Source organism: Barbus barbus, assembly GCF_936440315.1.
Source record: "Barbus barbus genome assembly, chromosome: 4".
Classification (NCBI taxonomy): Eukaryota; Metazoa; Chordata; class Actinopteri; order Cypriniformes; family Cyprinidae; genus Barbus; species Barbus barbus.
In genome coordinates this window covers 32,286,484-32,309,000 of record NC_136732.1, presented here as the reverse complement: position 1 = coordinate 32,309,000, position 22,517 = coordinate 32,286,484, and the positions used below count along the sequence as shown (strand labels likewise).

Below are 22,517 nucleotides of genomic sequence, written 5' to 3'. Positions count from 1 at the left end.
ACTCTCCCCACCCTTCTCAGTATATGCTGTTACCTCAGCCCGAGGACGGCTCTATAGTCTTCCAACACTAGCACTGTTTTTGCGGTGGTCTTTTGAGCGTAGAATCTTTAATACTTCTATTCCTCAGCTGTTACTCACATATACCAGACACCACTTTTAACTTGCTCTTTGCAGGAATGAAAGTTTATTCACGGCCGGGAGCTCACTGGTCACAACAGCCAAGAGAGACTCCCTGAACAGAAAGATACATAGTAAGTAAGTAAGTAAATTTTATTTATAGAGCACATTTAAATTCAGCTCACACTGACCAAAGTGCTGTACAAAACAATCATAAAATACAGTAAAGTATTAAAAAAAATCCAAGATAACAATACTAATCCATAATCCATAAATTAAAATTCAGGAAAGGCCATAGGATAAAAATGCGTTTTAAGTCTCGACTTAAAAACCGAAATAGACGGAGCACTCTTAATGTCAGATGGCAACTGATTCCATAGCCATATGGCGCAGCTACTGCAAAGGCATATTTAAACTTAAGTCGTGACCGTGGGACATATAAAAGAGCTTTATTAGCAGATCTGAGGGACTTAAACGAGATTAATTAAATAAGTTAAGATCAGAAATGTATAATGGGGCTTGTCCATTAAGTGCCTTAAAAACAATCAACAAAAATTCAAAAAGAGACAGGAAGCCAGTGGAGCGACGCTAAAATTGGAGTGATATGATCACTTTTTTTGCATCTGTTAACAATCTGGCCGCTGCATTCTGGACCATCTGCAAACGAGCCAGTAAAGATTGGGGAAGACCTAGGTATAAGGAATTACAGTAGTCTAATCGTGATGTGATAAATGCATGAATAACTTTTTCCAAGCCTTAAAAGGAAAGTGTTGATTTAAGTCTAGAAATGATTCACAATTGATAATAGCTGTTTTTAACAACTGAGCTAATTTGCTTTTCAAGGCAAAGCTCAGAGTCAAAAATAGCACCTACATTTTTTGCATGTGACGTAACATATGGAGTGAGACTGTCTAAGTTACTAACTATAGAGTTTCTGGTTTTAGAGGGACCAAAAATAATCACCTCGGTTTTTTCATTATTTAGCTGGAGGAAATCATTCGCCATCCAAATTTTAATGTCCTTCAGACAGTCCATAAGAGGCTGCAGAGAATGTCTAGATTTTAATGGAACGTATAACTGAGAATCATCAGTGTAGAAATGAAAAAATATTTTATATTTCCTAATTATATTACCAAGCGGAAGCATGTACAGAAAAAAAAAGTAAGGGCCCCAGAATGGACCCTTGAGGAACCCCACAAGGGAGAGAAACTGATGATGAGGAAAACTGGCCGATAGCCACTGAAAGTGTCCTGGATTAAACCACGATAATACTGTATCCTTAATACCCAATGTTCAAGGCGTGACAAAAGGATGCTGTGATCAACTGTGTCAAAAGCGGCACTTAAATCCAATAAAATCAAAACTGCATTTTCACCAGAGTCATCCACAAGTAGTAAATCATTCATCACTTTTAGCAAAGTCGTTTCAGTGCTATGATAGGTTGCAAAACCTGATTGAAATGGTTCAAATACCAGAGTCGAATTTAAAAACGGAAGTAACTGTGATTGGACAACTTTTTCCATAACTTTTGAAAGAAAAGGCAATTTTGAGATAGGACGATAATTATTCAAACATTTTACATCAGCATTGGGCTTTTTAAGCAGTGGGTGGACAACTGCATGCTTTAAAAATGCAGGAACAGTGCCAGAGACTAAGTAGGAATTGATAATCCTACTTATCCTTGATGTGGGGAAGTCGTGGCCTAATGGTTAGAGAGTCGGACTCGTAATCGAAAGGTTGCGGGTTCGAGTCCCCGGCCGGCAGGGATTGTAAGTGGGGGGAGTGAATGTACAGCGCTCTCTCCACCCTCAATACCACGACTGAGGTGCCTTGAGCAAGGCACCGAGCCCCCAACTGCTCCCCGGGCATGGCTGCCCACTGCTCCGGGTGTGTGTGTGTGTGTGTGTGTGTGTGTGTGTGTGTGTGTGTGTGTGTGTGTGTGTGTGTGTGTGTGTGTGTGTGTGTGTGTGTGTGTGTGTGTGTGTGTGTGTGTGCACATTTGTTCACTACTCACTGCTGTGTGTGTGTGCACTTGGATGGGTTAAACGCAGAGCACCGCTTTCGAGTATGGGTCACCATACTTGACAATACGTCACGACTGACTAATTGTTTGGATGCTAGAACCAATTATATCAAAATAACCTTTAATGATATCAGAAAGAACAACATCCTGGGGTGAGGTTGTAGATTTCACCTGCATCACTAAGTAAGTACATGTATATTTGAAGAGTTCAGATGCAGAAGCCTCTAAGTGCCATCTGAAATGTTCTTCTAAAATGCTATTTAACGCTATGAAGTTTGTTAGCTTGTTTTTTTAAACTAACTGGAGAAACTCAGATTTTACCTACATATTATGTAAGGTATAGATGCACTGTCCAGGACCGTGATTGTTATTTGAAAAGGTTAACTTTAACAGACGAAACCAGATTGGCCGACCCGCACACGCTTTAACTCAAAGGATGGATGATCTGACAGGATTCCCTCTAGTTGAGTGACTCACATCTAATGTGTATAGTAAAGACAAACTCACAGTGTATATCTAGTCGTGAAGATGTGTATTTTGATTTCAGCAGGCAACTATTTTGTACAAACAATGTATATACAATTACATATGATTAAGCATATATTTCGTAATTTTGTTGTTTTACACACATGCACTCAGACATTATTTCATACACGACATAGTGATGCATAAGAAATCTTTAGACGCGCTCATAACAACAAAAGACAATACTTTATTTATTCTGATATTTCTGATAAAAAGAGTGCATTGCAAACGCAGGCATTTTTGATGATCGTTTCTGTCCAGTCCGCTCATTTTATCTTGTTTAACCACAGCTGTCATCGTTTTTTTTGTCTGGCAGTGGCATCAGGTATGCCTTAAAATTTCAAATTGGAGCATCTACAACATCGATTCTGGCACCCAACATCACAACAAGATGATATTTTAAGCTCCTTATGTAGCTGAATCTGCACTAGTTTGAATGGGCCTCCTACAGTTTTCCCGGTGTTACATTTACTGAACCTAAACATAGGAGCCTGATAAAAATTTCAGGTAGCACTTAGAGGCTTTCGAACTCTTCATTTATACCTTGTAGCTGAGTAAAAATCAATATCACTCAAGTCTTCTTCACTGTAATTGGTTATACTGATCTGGTCATCGGTTTGCCAAATGACTGTTCTACTGTTTTAAGCACTTTTGGGGTAAGTACAGATTATTTAATCATAGAGACACGGCCTTTGATCTGAGCATCCTTAGTCCGCAGTTTTCTGAACCTTCTATGTTGAACATACCCTTTTGACTCCTTCTGAGGCCATTACATCAAATATTTCCATCACAGTATCTTATATAGGCCTACTCAGCTACTGAGCTAAGCTTTGATGCAACCTCCCAACTTTTCTCTTTTTTTTAACAAAATGCGCTTTTTACCTTGGACTGTGTAATATAAATTCAACATTATCTTTAACAGCATTCAAGATGTTTTTAACATTTCAAAACACATTCTCATGTTAGCAGATAGATTAGACTTTCACATGTGACCAACAATTCCACAGCAAATATAAATATCATAATGAAATATTATCAAAATATTAATCGGACAGAGGTGACAGATCTGACGGAGTTGACGAAACCCTGAATTTGTAGTTTTTTTTTTAACTATCAAATACATTGAATCAATCAGTTACTGTACTAAAACAAACACAACCAACAATTCCCACATTTCTGGCTTTTTTCTCGCAGTTGCGAGTTTATATCACGCAATTGAGGGGAAACAAGTTAGAATTGTACGATAAAAAGTCGCAATTGGCTTTTTATTTTTATTTTTCAGTGGCGGAAATGGGCTTGCGTAGATATATATGTGTAGTCTCTTGAAAACAATGTACCGAGTGAAGGCCAGTGTTTGAAAAACTACTGGAACCGTTCGTTTTAACTAACTAGACAAAAAGCTTTGATTTATACTTAAGTGCACTTTTATTTCTGAAAATTGTCTCACGTGACAGTATTGTTTCTCGCATCCGTTGACCTAATATGGGCATATTGCGCAGGGCTGCGGAAGGCGGTATGAAAGGCTCGCGTGCCTCGCGTCTTCCTCCGCCTCTCTACAGCAAAATGGCGACTGTTGACTACGACTCGTCCGCGGATCAAGAGATGGACTTGACCAGCGACGAGGAGTTAGAGAGGTACCTGATAAAAGCGAGCACTTTAATCAGAAGCCGGCCGGTCCGTTTGTGAGGTATCTGTGTTTTAGGGAAGCCGTGATCGGGCTCACTCTTGTGTAAAGACCCTGAGATCGCGACTGCCGCATAACTTGAAAATCAAGGGGTGTCTATGGCCTAGTGTGCCAGCCAGCTGCTTTTAGTGCTGGGGTGCCTTGCGTTTAGCCTGCTGTTGTTCTTCATCTTTTAGATGAGCGTTGAGCTTTTAAAGCGATGATCAAGGGTGTGATTACGACAGATGTGCTGTACTCCGTGACACAGTTTTAGGGTGAGAATTAGGTTGAAGGCAGCGTGACATAATTGCTCTTAAGAGCACTTAAACCCAAAGACAACAGCAGAAACATCCAGCTGTTCATCAGTAACGCATTGTTGCCTTAAATATGTCAAACATTAATAGTTGTTTAGTGAGACCCTTAGTAGGTAAAAACACGCACATGCGTATAGAGGAAATGACGTTCTGTCCCTGCTGGCCTCCTATATTTGCAGGCCACTACTTTTGACACATGCGTTTTGTCCGAGTATAGGAGCACGAACAGATTCGCAGCTTTTTAAAATGCGTCTCTTAAAGGGACAGTTTCCCTACAACATATGTATATTCTGACATCGTTTACTCGGTTGAATTACTGATTTAGGTCACGTTAAGGAGAATGACGACCTCAGTCAGAGCTCTGTTTTATTATATGTCAAAAGGACGTGTAAAGAGAGTGAATGGGGAATGAGGTTGACACTAACGCTAACATTTGAGGCTGACTGACATCTGCTTCGATGACCGAATTTTAATTTTCGGTGTACTGTCGCTTTAAATGCATATGGAGTTTCGATTATATTATTCAGTGTTTAGAGTCATTCAAGTCAAGACGTGAATTTGAACCCAGGAGTGTTATATAGATAGCTACTAGTCATATGGACTAGCAGCTCACTTCTGGAACTTTCTGTTTGAAGTCTCTGGGCGGACGGAGGCATGACGTGAACTTGCACCTTGACTTGAAACGATTGGATACCAAACTGTAACTAGACGCGCGAGACGTTAACTTAACCTCGTGTCTGACATAACTTTCCTCATGTGAAGTGTAGTTGGAGTATTATCTGTCGGAGTCACACACTACTGCAATGATATACAGTACAGACCTGATGTTCCTGGTGAACTCTCAAGTGCTGGGCTTGAACATTATATTGTGACCCTGGAGCACAAAACCAGTCTTAAGTAGCTCAGGTATATTTGTAGCAATAGCCAATAATACATTGTGTGGGTCAAAATGATCGATTTTTTTTTTATGCCAAAAGTCATTAGGAAATTAAGTAAAGATCATGTTCTATGAAGATAAATTTCCTACTGTAAATATATTAAAATTAAATTTTTGATTGGTAATATGCATTGCTAAGAACTTCATTTTGACAACTTTCTCAATTTTTATATAAACAAAAATAGTTGAAATGGTTGTATCTCAACCAAATATTGACCTATCCTAACAAACTATACATCAATTGAACGCTTATTTATTCAGCTTTCAGATTATGTATAAATCTCAATTTCGAATAATAAACAGAGCAATTCCAATAGGGTCCTCACACCATCGGTGCTCACCTCGGGGCCCTAAAAATGGACCCTTATGACTGGTTTTGTGGTCCAGGGTCACATAATTTGTCTGCTGTTGTTTTAATAGATTGAGTTACTGTGTGTTCACACTGCCGCCAGCAAGAGCGTCAAAAGTGGCTCTGGCCGCCCTGCCAATGACGCTGTAGAAAGATTCGTTGGCGCTCTGACGATCGAACGCTTGGTCTTGTATTTAAAGGCGCCGCAAAGGAAACAAGCAGGTTGATCTTGTGTAGAATGACCACAAGTAGCATATAAGTTAACCTCGTGAAATATTTTAATTGTGAAAGTAAGAAATTGATCGATGGGAAGAACTTAGTTACATATTTGCAAACGAATTAAACCAATAAAAGCCATTTGTGTGGTGTTTTTGTTCATGTTTAATTTCAACATGTAGTTTATAGGAGACGTTTACTAGTCTAGGTCTTTAATTAACATTAATTTATGCACAGCCTACATTCCAAACTGTCCTGGTTGAAGTGTAGCCTAAATGCAATTGGTCAAATCGTTGTTGTTATGAGCAAATGAATTGTGTTTCCGCTGAAAAACAAGCATTCTAGTGTGAAAATGCTTGGGAACTAATGTGGTCGGAACCAAAGTTTACAGAACTGCGTTCTCTGGAACCCTCTCAAGCAGAGGACTTCTATGTTCCGATTGGTTGCCGCCCAACCAATGATAGTAACATGCGATATATCGCCCAGCCCTAATGCGTATATTATTGTGTGTTCTCCATCATTTTTTGTTTATTTTAATTGCAATGTTTCATGGGATTGTAGTTCTTTCCCTCAATAGAACGAAGTACACAGTCTTGTACTTTTTTTTTTTTTTCAGTTGTTTTGCTTCAAGTGAATGTTTGTATTGTTGTAATTCACCTCATTGTTGGTTGGTTTGGTTAATGGCTTAAAATCTTAAAATCAATCAGTTACTGTACTAAAACAAACACAACCAACAATTCCCACATTTCTGGCTTTTTTCTCGCAGTCGCGAGTTTATATCACGCAATTGAGGGAAAAAAAAGTTAGAATTGTACGATAAAAAGTCACAATTGGCTTTTTATTTTTATTGTGTAGTCTCTTGAAAACAATGTACCGAGTGAAGGCCAGTGTTTGAAAAACTACTGGAACCGTTCGTTTTAACTAACTAGACAAAAAGCTTTGATTTATACTTAAGGGCACTTTTATTTCTGAAAATTGTCTCACGTGACAGTATTGTTTCTCGCATCCGTTGACTTAATATGGGCATATTGCGCAGGGCTGCGGAAGGCGGTATGAAAGGCTCGCGTGCCTCGCGTCTTCCTCCGCCTCTCTACAGCAAAATGGCGACTGTTGGCTGGTTTGGTTAATGGCTTAAAATCTTAAACCGAGGTAAGAAAAATGAATGGGAAAAACACTTCCAGAAAAAAAGCTCTTGAGAAAGTGGGTGGGCGCTAATACACTTTATAGGATACAACTACTATGCTTCATGACTTAATTGTGCATGTGATCTGAAGTATTGTCCGCTCATGTACCTGCTCTACCAATGATTCACATCATTACGTCATTCTCTCTCTCTCAGAAAGCACCAGTCTGCTTTTGGTTTCCAGATTAACTGGAGGGTGTGAACGGTGACGTCTGAATAAAGCACAATATTTACATGACCACACAGGTGGCACAGGACAAACACTTCACTACAGCTGCTCTCTGTCTGAGGAGAGAGTGAGGTTGAACATTGGTGTGCGATTAATTAGGCTCAGCCGTTGACTGGTGTGAAAAACCCTCTCGAGAATATTCCAGAGATAAAGGTGTAATTGACTAATATTTCATCTGTGTGATATGCAAGCAGCTTTTGATGAAGTAGATAGCATGCTGACTTGCTTTGCATTTGTGACAGGATGTGAGTTTAGTTTATTGCTTGTCAATGTGTCTTAGAAGTCATTGGGCTTTTGGTCAGCTTGACATGAAACCGGGGTGAAGATAATAAAGGAAATCAGGGTTGTAAATGGGTTGAAAGGCTCTTGACGTCAGAGTGAAATGAAAATAAAAAAAAAAAGTTTTCTTAATGCAAGTGGTTCTTATTGTTCATTAAAAAAAGAATGACTTTGTAATCTGTAATCAAAAGTTGTTCACCCTGTCAGCCCAAACTTGATTATTTGTGTATTCGATTGGTATCTGGTCTAAATGTTTGATGTTCACATTGAGTATTGTAACCATTCAGATTTGGTTTGTGTGTCTTATGGCGCTCTCTTGTTTTTTACAGCATTGTTTTCTGTGCAGCAATGTTGTTGTCTTACAACATGTTGCCATTGCACTGAATTTTATGAGGCAGCAGCAGAAACACAGGAAGCTGAATACCAGCTGTATATTGTCATTTTCTGCTCGACTCATGCGTCGCAACAACACAACCTTGTTTCTACAAAGTCATTCAGCATGTTTTCTTTATACAAACAACATCTGACTTGTTTACATTTTACATGGCATGAGAAAGCTACACAAAATCTGATCAGAGCACTCAAACAAAACAGGTTTCCCTAAAAACAATTTGAATAGGATTTCAATCAACATATGAATGTTAGTCTGAATAAGGCTAGAAAAACGTAAAAATAAAATTGTCATAACTCAATCGACACTTCTTTCTGGTCATGTATGTTGGACTATTTCAATCATTTAGTCTGCTTAAATCCCGGTCACGATCAACTGCAAGCTCACACATACCCCCTTTCCATCAGCAGGAACCAGGTGCTAGTTCAGAGTCAGGCTAGAGAGCCAATACAGAGCCAGGTCTTACGTCACTGAATAATTTTCATGTTTCGTTTCACTAGACTTGTTCGAGGTGCATCGGCACCACGCAGACCGATCGAGTGATCGGCACACAACACCAAAGCACTGCAAGACCGATCTAAAAGCGTAAAGAGCCGTCTGCTTTCCAGTCGTTCCCGCAGCACCCTGATGCCTCTCACTGAAGGGTCTGCGCAGTGCCGATCCATCCCGAACAAGCCTAAACAAACTATCAACATTATGGCGAACGTTGTGTTGCTATTGATGTTCACGGTTTTGTGAACCTACATCAACAACCAAACACGGCAAATCCAGCGTGTTCGTGTTTAGCTGCTATTTCAAATATGGCGGTCCAAAGTTTCTGTCTTGTTGGTCTCGGTAATCCCACCCTGACGCAAGTGGTTCTTCCTTCTAGCCCAGCAATGTTTTGGTGGTACTTACGAACCGCTTTTCCTGGTTCGGAGCTGGTGCGTTGGGTGTCGAAAGACAAAGAACTGGTTTGAAGCTAGGCTCTGGCTCTGAACCAGCACTGGAACGGCCTTGGTGGAAAAGGGGTAACTCAGATCTGACTCCATTTTTGAGTGATCCCAGATCTCAAAATCTAATCAAAAACCAATAGTTTGAAGTCCCTGCCCTACTACTTTTTTATTTATTTATTTTTCTCTGTAATTTATCTGAGGTATGTCACAGTATGGAAGAAAAGGTCTGTCACTTCTTCCATTTCTTTGTTACTTTAATGTTCTCAACAGCCTGCCACCTCTGTGCCTTATTGAAGGGTATTTGCAACTTTTTTTAGCTTACTATTTGGCCTTTTCCTCGCAATTGATAACTCAAAATTTGAAAGACATTAACTTTTTTTTTATTTTATTTTTACGTTTTTCTGGTGTTACAATGTGAACTCATAATTGCTCAAAATAATAATAGGGTTTTCATTTTGTTTTACTTTTTGCTTTGCTTTGCTTTTTGTTTTTGTTTTGTAGCTTTAGAAATTGTTGTCGAATAGAAAAAAGCCACTTTTTCTCCCAAAAAAAGTTTCATTTAAAAAAAAAAAAGTCATAAAATATGTAGAGATGTACCCACAGTTCCGCTGTTCTCTGAATCCTCAGAGGACTAAAGTTAACCATCTCTACAGATGGCTAATCACTGTTGCAGAACTGTTTTCTTTTGCTCCACTCTTAAGCCCGGTACACACCAAGCTGACGGGCGGTCCTCTTTTCTCAGTGTGTTCCGCACCGTCGGCTGAAGTTTTTTTTTTTTTTTTCGGCCGATTCGACATGTTGAATCGGTGTCTTAGCTCGTCGGTCAGTCGGGCCATCTGATCATTCTGATTGGCTGTTCAGCTGGCGAACCAGTGCACGAGAAAGGTGCAGAACGGATGTGCTACTTGGCCGTCGGGTGTCTGCTTGGTGTGTCAGGGAAACTTTGGACCCAGACGCTGCCAACGTGAGCCAACCCCGCAGTGTGCTTTTGTCGCCTTGGTGTGTTCCTGGCTTTGTTTAACTAATAAATGGATAAAGTTAAAGCTGGTAATGTGACACTCGTTCTCTAGTCGTCTTTGAGCGTTTACTGCCCTGCATTGTTTCCCAGAAAGCGCTCCATCCCACCTGATGCTATACATCTGTGTGCTGTTTGACTTATGTAAAACAGACACCACTGGTAGTGAAGTGTCTGTTTAGCAGCCTAATCTTACTTTGGACCCCCCCCCAGACACCTATAGTTCAGAACACGATGTATTTGGTAAATAAACATAGTTTCATTGACTTTGATGGGCTTCTACCTCTATTAATATTGTGTTTTGGAGTATTTATTACACTGGTGTTGGCTGGTGTTGGCAGGTATTCTGGAGCTTGAGTCCTGATAATTCTTTAGAGGGCGCACCTCTTCGAAATGTGATATGCATATGCCAGCGGTATTTTCTGATCTAGATCATCTGGTTTTTGTGAGGATTTGTGGCATATCTATATCCCAAAGCACAAAGAGGATGTTCAGTTTTGGAGTGGCTAAATCTTAAGTTTTCTAACGGCTGTTCTGATCTTCTGTTTCTGGAGGCAAAGTTATCATTTTTGTTTGTGTCTCAATCCGCAGAGAAGCGGAAGGCTTCAAAGAGCAGGGAAATGCATACTATGTCAAGAAGGACTATGCTGAAGCTTTCAACTTCTACACCAAGGCCATCGGTAAGGACCCTTAAAAGTGTACTTTGCGGTATGTGGTTCATCTGTCTGCCTAGATTTCTGGAGGTATCTTTTGCATTGGGTTGTTCCTACACACTTCAGACTCACATACTGCCCTCACATTAGACTCAATGTTCACTCATGAGCACACGGTTTCTCTTGTCTCTATATGTCTGTCTTGAATCCTGTAACATAATTTCCAGAATAGATTTTGTCATAGCAACCACCTTTTCCATTCCGGTTTTAACAAAAATAACCACTTTTTTTTTTTTTTTTTCTCCCCTTTGTTTACTGAAGTGTCTATCTACATCTCTTGTTTGTGGCCTTTTAACAGACTTGTGCCCAAAAAATGCCAGTTACTATGGCAACCGTGCAGCCACATTGATGATGCTGAGTCGCTACAGAGATGCACTGGAGGACTCCCAGCAGGCTGTGCGGCTAGATGACACTTTCATGAAGGTGAACCCTTTTGACGTTATGAGCATTTAGGATGACTTTTTTTTTTTTTTTTGAAAAATCTCGAGAGAGGTTCCAGTTGGTGCTTTTCTTTAGCTCAGGGTATCCCAAACTGGTTCATGAGGGAACTGCAGGGTGTTTGTGAGTTGATAAAAAGCTAATAATTAAATTAAGTATGTTTAACAAATATTTAAACGAGCCTATTGTATCATATTTGACATGCAAATTTCTGTGGTGTTGGCATAAATGTAATAGTCAGCATTCTGTTTTTAATTGTACGTCACTAATCATTATCGTTCTGTTCCACAGGGTCACATGCGTGAGGGCAAGTGCCACCTGCTACTCGGCAATGCTATGGCTGCCAGCCGCTGCTTCCAGAAGGTTCTAGAGCTGGAAACAGACAGCAGTCAGGCACAGCAGGAGGTAACATTGACTACACCGTTACGTCTCATTTAGGGGTCGACCGATTATCGACCTGGCCGATTATTGGCACCGATATTAAGCATTTTTATGATAATCGGCATCGGTCATTTTCAAAACCGATGTGCCGATAAAATTATTTAATTTTGAAACGCGCTATTTGGCTCTGATGCAGCCTGTCGGAACTCACCACTCTGTGGCCTCGAGCAGTCTCCGCCCACCGCGCATCTGATTTGTTGAGAGTCAGGAGTCCGACCAATCAACGTGGAAGACTAAAGGCGCTCTCACACCGAAAGCGCTTGCTAACTGGTGCTGCTTCATCACGCATCAGTTCTCTCTCAAAGGCAGCAGCAGACGTTGCACAAGTTGCAATAAATTACAATCCACTACACTGAAGTTGTAAAAACCTCAATTTTATCTATTTATGGTTTCTGAGATGGGGGGGAAACGCAGGGGGAATCGCGGAATCCAGTCATATGGAATTTACTGTATAACGCGGAGTCACGGAATTAGTAAAAGTTTGGATGAATTAATCAAAAGTAGGTCAGTACACTTAAATCGACTCATGATATGGACTATCTGTAAACATTAAGCTGCAAAAAGACTATTTAAATATGAATTCTGCATGTTCGGCGTGTCTCTGTATATGTGAAAGGCACAGACGCGCGGTTGACACAGACACACACACACATACACACTGAAGTGCGCGACGCTCGCGGTATATTCCGCATCTGCCGTGTCACTAAATGAGGACATAAATACATGAACATCATCCCCAGAACTGCTCTTAGAGTTACTTCATGAGCATTTGACTGTTTCGTTTGAGTAAAACGATCGTCATATCATAAATAGGCTACAGAAACTTAAGAGGTCCTCATGGCAACCCGTCAAAATAAAAGTTCGGTTTATTTACTAATGCTACTACAACTATTACAACTTTTGTTTAAAAGAACAATCACACAATACGCTATTTCTTACATGTTTTAATTTTAATAGTAAACACATTTGTTTGCCAAAAAATGGAGTTCAACTCTCATTTGATTAAAAGATAAATGAAATTAATGTTTTATGCCTTCATTTGCACTGCTCTGTAAATGAAAACTAATGGAAATTACTGTCACATAGGCCAAGACTAAGATACTGTCACATAGGCCAAGATTAAGTTACTGTCACATAGGCCAAGATTAGGATGACGGAAATTGGGACATTTCAATAGGCTATAGAACCAAGTGAGCCTATAACAGGCTATTAGTGTTATAGTTTCATAAAAATAGTTGCGGTCTTCTTCGCAACTTCTACAATGGAGCTATGAAGACAATTAAATTATTTACACTTATTATATACATTGCGCTTTTTAAATTAATCAACTGATGTGCATTAGATGATGAATTGAATAGTCACGTCTTGTAGGTTATGATTTAGTCAACCGAAAATAATTAATGAAGAATTATGAGAGGTTATGCTATTACACATACATTTCTAACATGTAAATTATTGAAGCCAAATACTTACATTTCCCCAAGCTGTTTAGCTGTAGTATTTAGTATTCATAGGCTTAATCATGAAGCATACAGTGGCCCCACTTTTAACTCTCTCTTTATATATTACCCTTATTGTAGATGGATGCATGGGGGAAGACAAGAGTAAGAAGTGCAACCAACACTAGGGAAGGCCGTTTTTGTCAGAGCCCTTGTTATTCTTAATTTTGGCATTCATTTTCATTTTTACACCAGGCATATATATCGGTTCAATATATCGGTTATCGGTCTACTTGGTCTGTAATAATCGGTATCGGCATCGGCCCTGAAAAACACATATCGGTCGACCCCTAGTCTCATTGCAGGCGTCCATAATCGCCTCTGAACTTTTGGCACATGTCATTCATAAGGCCTCTGACCTCCTGTGTCTCTTGCAGCTGAAGAACGCAGAGTCCATCCTGGAGTTTGAGCGCTTGGCTGAGATCAGCTTCGAGAAGCGAGACTTCAGGATGGTGAGTGTGATTGCATTACTCTTCTAGCTGCTGAGAGTCTGATGGACAGATGAATATGAGTGTGTGTCTCTCTGTAGGTGGTCTTCTGTATGGATCGGGCATTAGAGTCCGCTTCTGCATGTCACAGATTCAAGGTTTTGAAAGCAGAGTGTCTGGCTCTGCTGGGACGCTACCCAGAGGCCCAATCTGTCGCCAGGTAACAGCACTATAGTGTTAAGGGAAATGTTTAGAATGGTTAACCGATATATGGTTATTCAAATTTGCAAATATGATTAAAAGATGAATGTAACAACTACAGAATGTCACATTTTATTATTAGCCGTTTCAACACATAGATGTTTTACCAAATAAAAAGAACAGCACTTTTAGAGTTCATCCCACTCATTGACGTGAGCATAAGTATTGGAACAGTTGAACATAAGGCAGATATAAAAGATTAAAATCTATTATTTAGTTGCAGATCCCTTGCGCACAAAGGCAAGATGGTTTTATACCCTTGCTCCAAATTTATTCTGCTACTGTCATCATACATTAAGTCATCAGTAAAGTTGAGAGGGCCTGTTCCAGAGATGCCCATGCCATGACAACACCTTCACCATGCTTTACCAGGGTTCCCACGCATCCTGGAAATCCTGGAAAATTAATTACCAATTTTCCAGTCCTGGAAAACGCATGGAAAATGAGAGAAAACATAAATTGTCCTTGAAAATTATAGTTATTATTATTTTAACACCTTCTGTCAGTAGGTTAGTTGTGTATAGGTTTATAGTGGTTTTTAATCATTGTTGTATGTCTGTATTTATGTAGCACCGTGGTCCTGCGAGGCACGACATTTCGTTCCACTGTATGTTCCACACACACACACACAGGCGTTTCAGACAGCGCGCAAAGATCAAGCTCATTCCTCTTTCATGTAGTTTATTTATTTCTTATGTGAATGAAAACAGCCTACTTAGTGTTTCGTTGCCGAATGAATCATTTGAGAAAGCGATTCAATGACCCATTCATAAAGACCGTGATTTGCTTCATTCTTAAATGAATAAGCATTTTGAATGAGTCGTTTAATAAGAAATACTCTGGTGACTCACTCATTAATACTGTTATTTGATGCCACCTACTGGTGATTTTAGTGTAATTTTTAAAGTATCTTTTTCTCTTACTATTCAGTCAGGGCAGAAAGAAAGCATGACTTCACCTTGCTGTCAAAGTCAAATGCCTATCGAGAAAGTGTCTATGAGGAAAGAAAAGGAGCTAGTAGCTCTAGAACAAAGTCTGGAGTTAGGCCATGAATATGTGATCCATGTCTTTTATTACCATCGTATGAAATTTGAAATGTCCTGGAAAATTAACTCTGAAAAAGAGTAGGAACCCTGTTTACAGATGAGGCTGTATGCTTGGGATCATTGCAGTTCCCTTTTTTTCTCCACATTTTTGCTTTCCCATCACTTAGATAAAGGTTCATCTTTGTCTCATCGGTCCAAACTCTCAAGTGGTTTCCAAACTCTTGATTTCTCCATGCCCTTTATTTTTGCTATAGCTATAATTGACTTCCTCTTTTCTTTTAGCATCCAAATTGCTTGTTTTTCTCTCAAAGTTAGCTCCCTCATCTTCATCCTGGTTTGTGTGTGTCATCATCGATTGCAGAAGTAATGGATATAACCGATATGACACATCCCCTGCTTTTAATATCTGAAGAATTAATGCAACCAGACACAGCCGATCACTTAGAAAGACCTGTGAGGCAACTGTTCCAATACTTATGCTCACATCAGATAGGGGGATGTAACTCTAAAAGTGCTGAACTTTTTAGCTGGTAATATATCTGTGTGTTGAAACGGCTAATAATAAAATGTGACATTCTGTAGTTTTGTCTCATTCATCTTTTAATCCTATTTGTAAATGTCTTGACTCCACAGCCAACCGAGCAATATTGTCTTTACTGTTCCAATACTTTTGGAGGGCACTGTACATCTGCTATTGCCCACATAGTTTTCATCGTCCATTGAAAAATCCATATCAGTTGACCACTGATGAATATTTTCTATCTCACTCTTGCTTTTTGCATCTTCAGTGACATATTGCGGATGGATTCCACCAATGGCGATGCCTTGTATGTGCGGGGATTATGTCTGTATTACGAAGACTGCATTGATAAGGCTGTGCAGTTTTTCATTCAAGCGCTGCGCATGGCACCAGACCATGAAAAGGCCCGTCTGGCCTGCAGAGTAAGTGTGTTTGAATGCATTAAGTATTTAGATTAAGGTTATTGTTCAGCCAAAATTGAAAATTTGCTGAAATTGTACTCTCCCTCAGGCCGTCCAAGATGTAGATGAGTTTGTGTTTCTGTCCTAACATATTTGGGGAATTTTATCATTACATGGATCACCAATGGATCCTCTGTAGTGAATGGGTGCCGTCAGAATGAGTCCAAACAGCTGATAAAAACATCACAGTAATTGATGTAACTTCTGTCTATCAGTGAAGTGGTAAGCTGTGTGTTCATAGGAAACACATCCATCAAGGCATTTTAACTTTAAACTGTTGCTTCTGGCCAAAATATAAGTTGATAATCCATATTGTTTTCTCCAGTAAGAAAAAGTCCATCGCCTGTTGTTCTTTCACATCAGAATCTGTCGACATAATATTTTGGACTGTTTTTGCTTGTAAATGGTGTTTGATCTGTGCATATTTCTCTCCTGATTCAGATGAGAGGACTCACCAGAGAAAGCAATTTTATGGAAAGAGGACTCTAGATTTTAGCAAGAAACAACAGTTTGAAGTAGGGGTGGGCGATTATACCGGTAGACACATTTAACCGGTCTGTGCTGTGGCCGTGGTCATGAAAATGTATAATTTGCACACATTTTTAAGCGTTGCGGTTAAAAAAGAAGTGATTTTAAGCTGACCTAGACGCTGCTCCTAGTGTGTGAGTTCAAAATGCAGTCTTTGCGAGCAAATGCTCATAGAGCCTGCAGAGTTTCTGCTGTTTTATTGGCCTTGAACGGTTAAATACATGATAAATAAATGAGTCTTTGCAAGCATTCTCCTAAAAACAGGCATTTAGGTCTTAAGTAAACGGCTGAGAAAGAAACCGCATGTGTAAAGTATATTGTATTTGGATGTTCGGTCTTAAAAGGGAAGCAGCCATATTCCTCCTTTCTGTCATTCATGATAATCAAACAACAGTGAGAAAAAATCTCTCACTGCTCTAGACTAAATCTCTTGTATCTCTTTTATACTTTAATAAGAAGAAATTTAATTTGATTTCATTTATACAATGTATGTAGCATTTCTTGTCATTTTTCACCCAATTGCTGGAGTTGTTTTTTCTTTTCTTTTTTAGGCTTGTATAATTTTTTCTGTGATTATTGTTACAGATGACAAGAATGATAAATTCTATGGTATCAAAAACTTTGATATCATAACCTTATTAAAAGCAAAAATAACTATCATGATATATATTGTTATCGTGATATAAGATTTGTCATATTGCCCACGCCTAGTTTGAAGTTAATGTTTTAATTATGAATTACAGACAGGCAGCTTTTTGCTTCACGATGTTAATTGATGCACAGGAGTGTTGTGGATAACTTGTCACTTGGATTATTGTAATGTTTTTTTTTTTGTTTTTTTCCTGCTGTTTGGACTCTTGTTTTGACGGCACCCATTCACTGCAGATGATCCATTGCTGAGCAAGTGATGTAATGCTAAACTTCTCCAAATCTGCTGCAGTGAAGAAATAAACTTGCCTACATCTTTTATGGCCTGAAGCAGAGTAAATTTTCAGCAAATTGAACTGTTCTTTTAAGTTTTAATACAGTGTCTGTAAAGTATCTAATTGTTTCTCTGTTATAGAATGCTAAAGCCCTAAAGGCGAAGAAAGAGGAAGGGAACAAAGCATTTAAAGATGGCAGCTTTGAGGAGGCATATGGCCTCTACTCAGAGGCCCTGACTATCGACCCAAACAACATCAAAACTAATGCCAAGCTGTACTGTAACCGAGCCACCGTCGGATCCAAGGTCTGCATTTGATAAACTCCTTGTTTTGGAGTTGTACTTCTGTAGACATTTTGTTTGAATGCATTATCAGTATTGGAGAGCCCCACAAGGCCAAACAGTAGACCCTTTTCCTGTTCTGAAGCTGGGTCACATGTGTCTGTGTCATTTTGGTCATTGTTTGGCACTAACACATAATGTTTCTCTCTCTTATCTGTGTCTTCAGTTAAATAAACTGGAGCAGGCCATTGAGGACTGCACAAAGGCTATTAAACTGGATGAGACCTATATTAAAGCTTATTTGAGAAGAGCTCAATGGTACGTTTGTGTTTCTACACTGTAAACATTTGAAACTTTATTTGTTTAACCTGTTCGCTTTACAATGTAGCTACATGGACACAGAGCAGTATGAAGAGGCTGTCAGAGACTATGAGAAGGTTTATCAAACAGAAAAGACTAAAGGTGTGTTCATCTTCAGTGTGCGTTAAAATGATTAATTTCCATTAAAGATGTGCCAAATCTTTTTTTTTTTTCTGTGGTGTTTCAGAACATAAGAACCTATTGAAGAACGCTCAGTTAGAGCTGAAGAAAAGCAAGAGGAAAGATTATTACAAGGTCCTTGGGGTGGATAAAAATGCCACTGAAGATGAAATCAAAAAGGCCTATCGTAAACGAGCCCTGATGCACCACCCAGGTACATATTTCATTGAAGAATCAGTGTTTTCTACTTATACAGTCTATATCTGCAAATTCCCCAGAAGTCTGTTCTGTAGGCAGTAAAGGGTCCACCAGTGTGTAAGAAAGTCCTAAAGTGTTTTTTTTTTTTTGTTTTCTTCTTCGGTCTCTCTTGTATCTTTCACAGACCGACATAGCGGAGCGAGTGCTGAAGTGCAGAAAGAGGAAGAGAAGAAGTTTAAGGAGGTGGGCGAGGCCTTCACTGTGCTCTCTGACCCCAAGAAGAAGTCCCGCTATGACAGCGGCCACGACCTGGAGGATGACGACATGAACATGGGTCTGTGTCTCCTTCACACATTCAGGCTCTTTTCATTTTTCTTTGTCAACACCGTTTTATTCTGTAACATGGATTTCATTAATGCTTCGTTTATTACGTAGTACTGTCTTTCAGCTGAAGCTTCCATTTAAAAAAATAAATATATATATATATATATATGATTTATGTATGGTGACTAATGATTTTGCTTCTTTTTATGTGCTCTCTTTCAGACTTTGATGCCAACAACATCTTCAAAGCATTCTTTGGTGGCCCGGGTGGGTTTAGTTTTGAAGGTAATTCATGTAAGGCAAACCTTTATTTACTTCTCATACATTTATTAATCACATGTTCAGACTGTAAACCATTGAATTTCAGTATTGTTGAAAAGTTTGGGGTTGGTACGATTTTTCATTCTCTTAATGCTCACCAAGGAATCATTTACTTGATCAGAAATGCAGTAAAAACATTAATATTGTGAAATATTATAAGTTAAAAACTGTTTTCTATTCGAATATATTTTAAAATGCAATTCATTCCTGTGATGTCAGCTGATTTTTCAGCATCATAAATCCAGTCTTCAGTGTCACATGATCCTTCAGAAATCTTTCTAATGTGCTGATTTGATGCTTAAAGCTGCAGTCTGTAACTTTTTGTTTTGTTAAAAATGATCCGAAATCAATATTTGAGCAAGTACATAACCAGCCAGTGTTCAAAACTATCACCTTACTTTAGCCCGATTCACAACGGTTATCTTATAATAATGTTTTCTAATTTGAGTGGTACGGGTAGGTTTTCGTGGGAAATTTGAGCATGGCACTGCATCGTTATGTCACGTCTGGTAAACAAAGAAGTTATCCCGGCTAGTAGGCTATCGCATTTGAGGATCCCGCAGGTGACGGATCGTTTATAGCCTTTGCTCACAGCAGCTAGAATAATTAAATGTATCATTTTGATGCCGGACTGTAATCCAGTAATGAAATTAAATTATATTCCAGATTTAAATATGCTTCTGATTACTGATAGCCTGGGATTACACAAGATTTTAAAGAAAACCAGTTCGAAGGGAGCATAGTTTGCTTTTTGGGTTAAAAGAATTTCTAAATTTGAAATTCGAATGGTATGACAATTAGCTATTAGACTGTACAGAAATTGAAATCTACACGCTAATACACACTATACTCAGTCACGCAATGCTGATGTTGTTAACATTTAATAATTTGAGAATAAAATATAACAGTTTTGCACAGTTTAATGTGATATGAGCTAACCAATCTTTAATAATCAATGTTGAAAAGTTGTGCTGTTTAATATTTTTTGTGGAAACCATTCTTTTCGCAGTTCTTTTAAATAAAGTTTAAAATATCACCATTTATTTAAAGTAGAAATCTGTTGTAACAATGTCCTTACTGCCAATTTTGATCAGTTTATACATCCTTGCTGAATAAAAGCATTAATTTCTTTCAAAATAATCTTACTGAACACAAACTTTTAATCAGATGTGTAAATACTAGTGCTGGGCAACGATTAATCGCATCCAAAATAAAAAATAGTTTACATTAAAATGTGTGTGTACTGTGTATATTTATGTATATATAAAGAGACATGTACAGTATATATTTTGAAAATATTTACATGTAGTAACATTCATATATTTATGTAATTTATATTATATATGCTTTTCTTAAATATATATATATATATATATATATATATATATATATATATATATATATATATATATATATATATATATATATATATATATATATATATATATATATATATACATATATACATATACATATACATATACATACACACACACACATATACATATATGCATGCATACACACACACATTATGTACACAAACTTTTATTTTGGGTGCGATTTAATCATTGCCCAGCACTAAAAAATACACTCTACATCTGTTGTGACATAGCTCATTTGTGTCAATAATATTCTCATATTATATTCAACTCTGATTCTTTTCTTTTTAGTATCACAATGTTTTTCATGTCTTTTTTTTTTTTTTTTTTTTCCTGCAGCATCTGGACCTGGAAATTTCTTCTTCCAGTTTGGCTAACTTGGCAACTTTCAGCATGTATGCAGTAGTTTCACAACCTCTGAATTCCCCTGAACCGGACTACTCCCCTCCATCCCTGCTCTCTCATGTACTACACTCTGGTGTAACGGGCTTTCGGGCTCCACAGGTGGACCTGCGTCTGTGCCATTGACTTGTTTTACTGCTTACGCACAAAGACAACAACGGCAGGGGCATGACCATTCTGTACCAGAAAAACGATGCATTGCACAATTCTCTCTCTGATCGGTGTGCATTTTGATCCTTGTATTCCAGCTTTAGTTTTATTGTTTTGCTTTTTTTTAATCCACTCTATCGAATGTACCCTGAATTCATTGTCATTTTCCCTTTATTCAGTTTTCAAAAGATTCAACTACAAATTGAGTTGATGTTTGGGGGAACATAAGACGGTGCTACAGGCAAATCTGCTGTTTCTCCCAGGCTCACTCTAAATACTTTAATCTCATGTCCCGTCTGCCTATAAACAGCCCCTCTCCCAGCATATTAGTGACTGCAAAATGATCCACATCGTCCAAATCCAGAAAAAAAACATGGGTTAGTACAGGAATTCATCACTGCTAGTGCCGTATAGATTGTTTAAACATGTACAGAGTCAGAATTCGCACAGAGATTATATTTATGCAACACTGCAAACCATTTTAAAGCCCTCCGCAAACTATTATGTGAATGCAGCGCCTCATGCCAAATCTCACGTAAGAATAACGCTGGTTCTGGGTTTCGTCAAGCGAGTGGATTGTTCGACTACTGCATACAGGGGTTCAGAGAGAGCGAGTTCACGCACCTGTTGACCACGTCCCTCTCTAAGATTCATTTGTCAATGTTGCCATTCAACCATTTGCTGCATTGTACATTTTACTGGAATGTAAAGTGTTTCTTTGTGTTGATAGTTTGACTGTTTAATTTTTTTTAACTGAAATACACTCACTTTTTTGATATGTATATTTATTGTAAATTCGCTGGATGTGAGCTTTGGATGGATGGATGGATGGATGATCTTTCAATACACTAGGATCTACACTCTTAAAGGTTAAACCCAGGGAGAGACCATGTTTGGCCAGCACTCTTATTAACTTCTGAATTAAAGAGCCTCTGGAGGGAGGGATGTCAGAGGAGCTTATTGATCTGGTTATTTGTGGGCTTGATACCATCGAGTCCACCGTGTGTATAATATGGGTCTATGTAAATTTCAGGCATGATCAGTGAGCCATGTTTACCGTTTTACCTAAATGTTTCTTGACATTGGCTCGCTGAAGATTTGTTGTGCTCCAGCATTCTCTTGCTGTCTTTGACCTGACCGTGTACCCAGTTAGGAAACTGTGCAGTTTAAGCATTTGTCTGCAATACGTTCCTATTGCTCATCTTGAAAGATCTTCAGTGTATTCAGAAGACAATGTCCATGCTGACTTTGCTCACTCCGCTGGAACAGTCTTGACTATGGACCGTTTATAAAAAGCCATGTAAATAAAGTAAGCCTCTTTCTGTTTTCCCCTTCAGCAAATTCTTAACTTCTGTCTCTTCTAATACTTTTTTTTTTTTTTATTAATAATAATTTTTATTTTACATCACCATAGGCATTTTCACATTCTTTCTCTATAGTTATATTTAAAAAATAAGTTTTCTGCATTAAATATGATCTATATTTTATATTTTGTAAATGTATGTTACACCAGAGGGAATGACGCAGTACGTATTGGCACGTCAATCA

General features: G+C 38.6%; 1 protein-coding gene across 4 annotated transcripts; it reads left to right on the top strand.

The window, feature by feature from the left end:
• Positions 1 to 4,147: 4,147 nt before the first annotated feature.
• Positions 4,148 to 22,315, top strand: LOC306861955 (dnaJ homolog subfamily C member 7-like; the record flags this gene model as incomplete). Of its 4 annotated transcripts, none has more annotated exons than XM_079404504.1 (14): positions 4,148 to 4,299; positions 10,768 to 10,856; positions 11,188 to 11,312; positions 11,619 to 11,732; positions 13,645 to 13,719; positions 13,797 to 13,915; positions 15,791 to 15,944; positions 17,575 to 17,739; positions 17,942 to 18,033; positions 18,104 to 18,177; positions 18,263 to 18,409; positions 18,578 to 18,727; positions 18,940 to 19,002; positions 20,757 to 22,315. In XM_079404504.1, the coding sequence occupies 14 exons, from the start codon at positions 4,148 to 4,150 to the stop codon at positions 20,792 to 20,794; spliced, it is 1,557 nt and encodes a 518-aa protein (XP_079260630.1). In that variant the 3' UTR covers positions 20,795 to 22,315. The 4 variants fall into 4 exon arrangements, with proteins under 4 accessions (XP_079260630.1, XP_079260631.1, XP_079260632.1 ...); XM_079404505.1 differs by having other exon boundaries at positions 4,156 to 4,299; positions 18,940 to 19,011; XM_079404506.1 differs by having other exon boundaries at positions 4,174 to 4,299; positions 11,151 to 11,312; positions 18,940 to 19,011.
• Between the last annotated feature and the right edge of the window lie 202 nt (positions 22,316 to 22,517).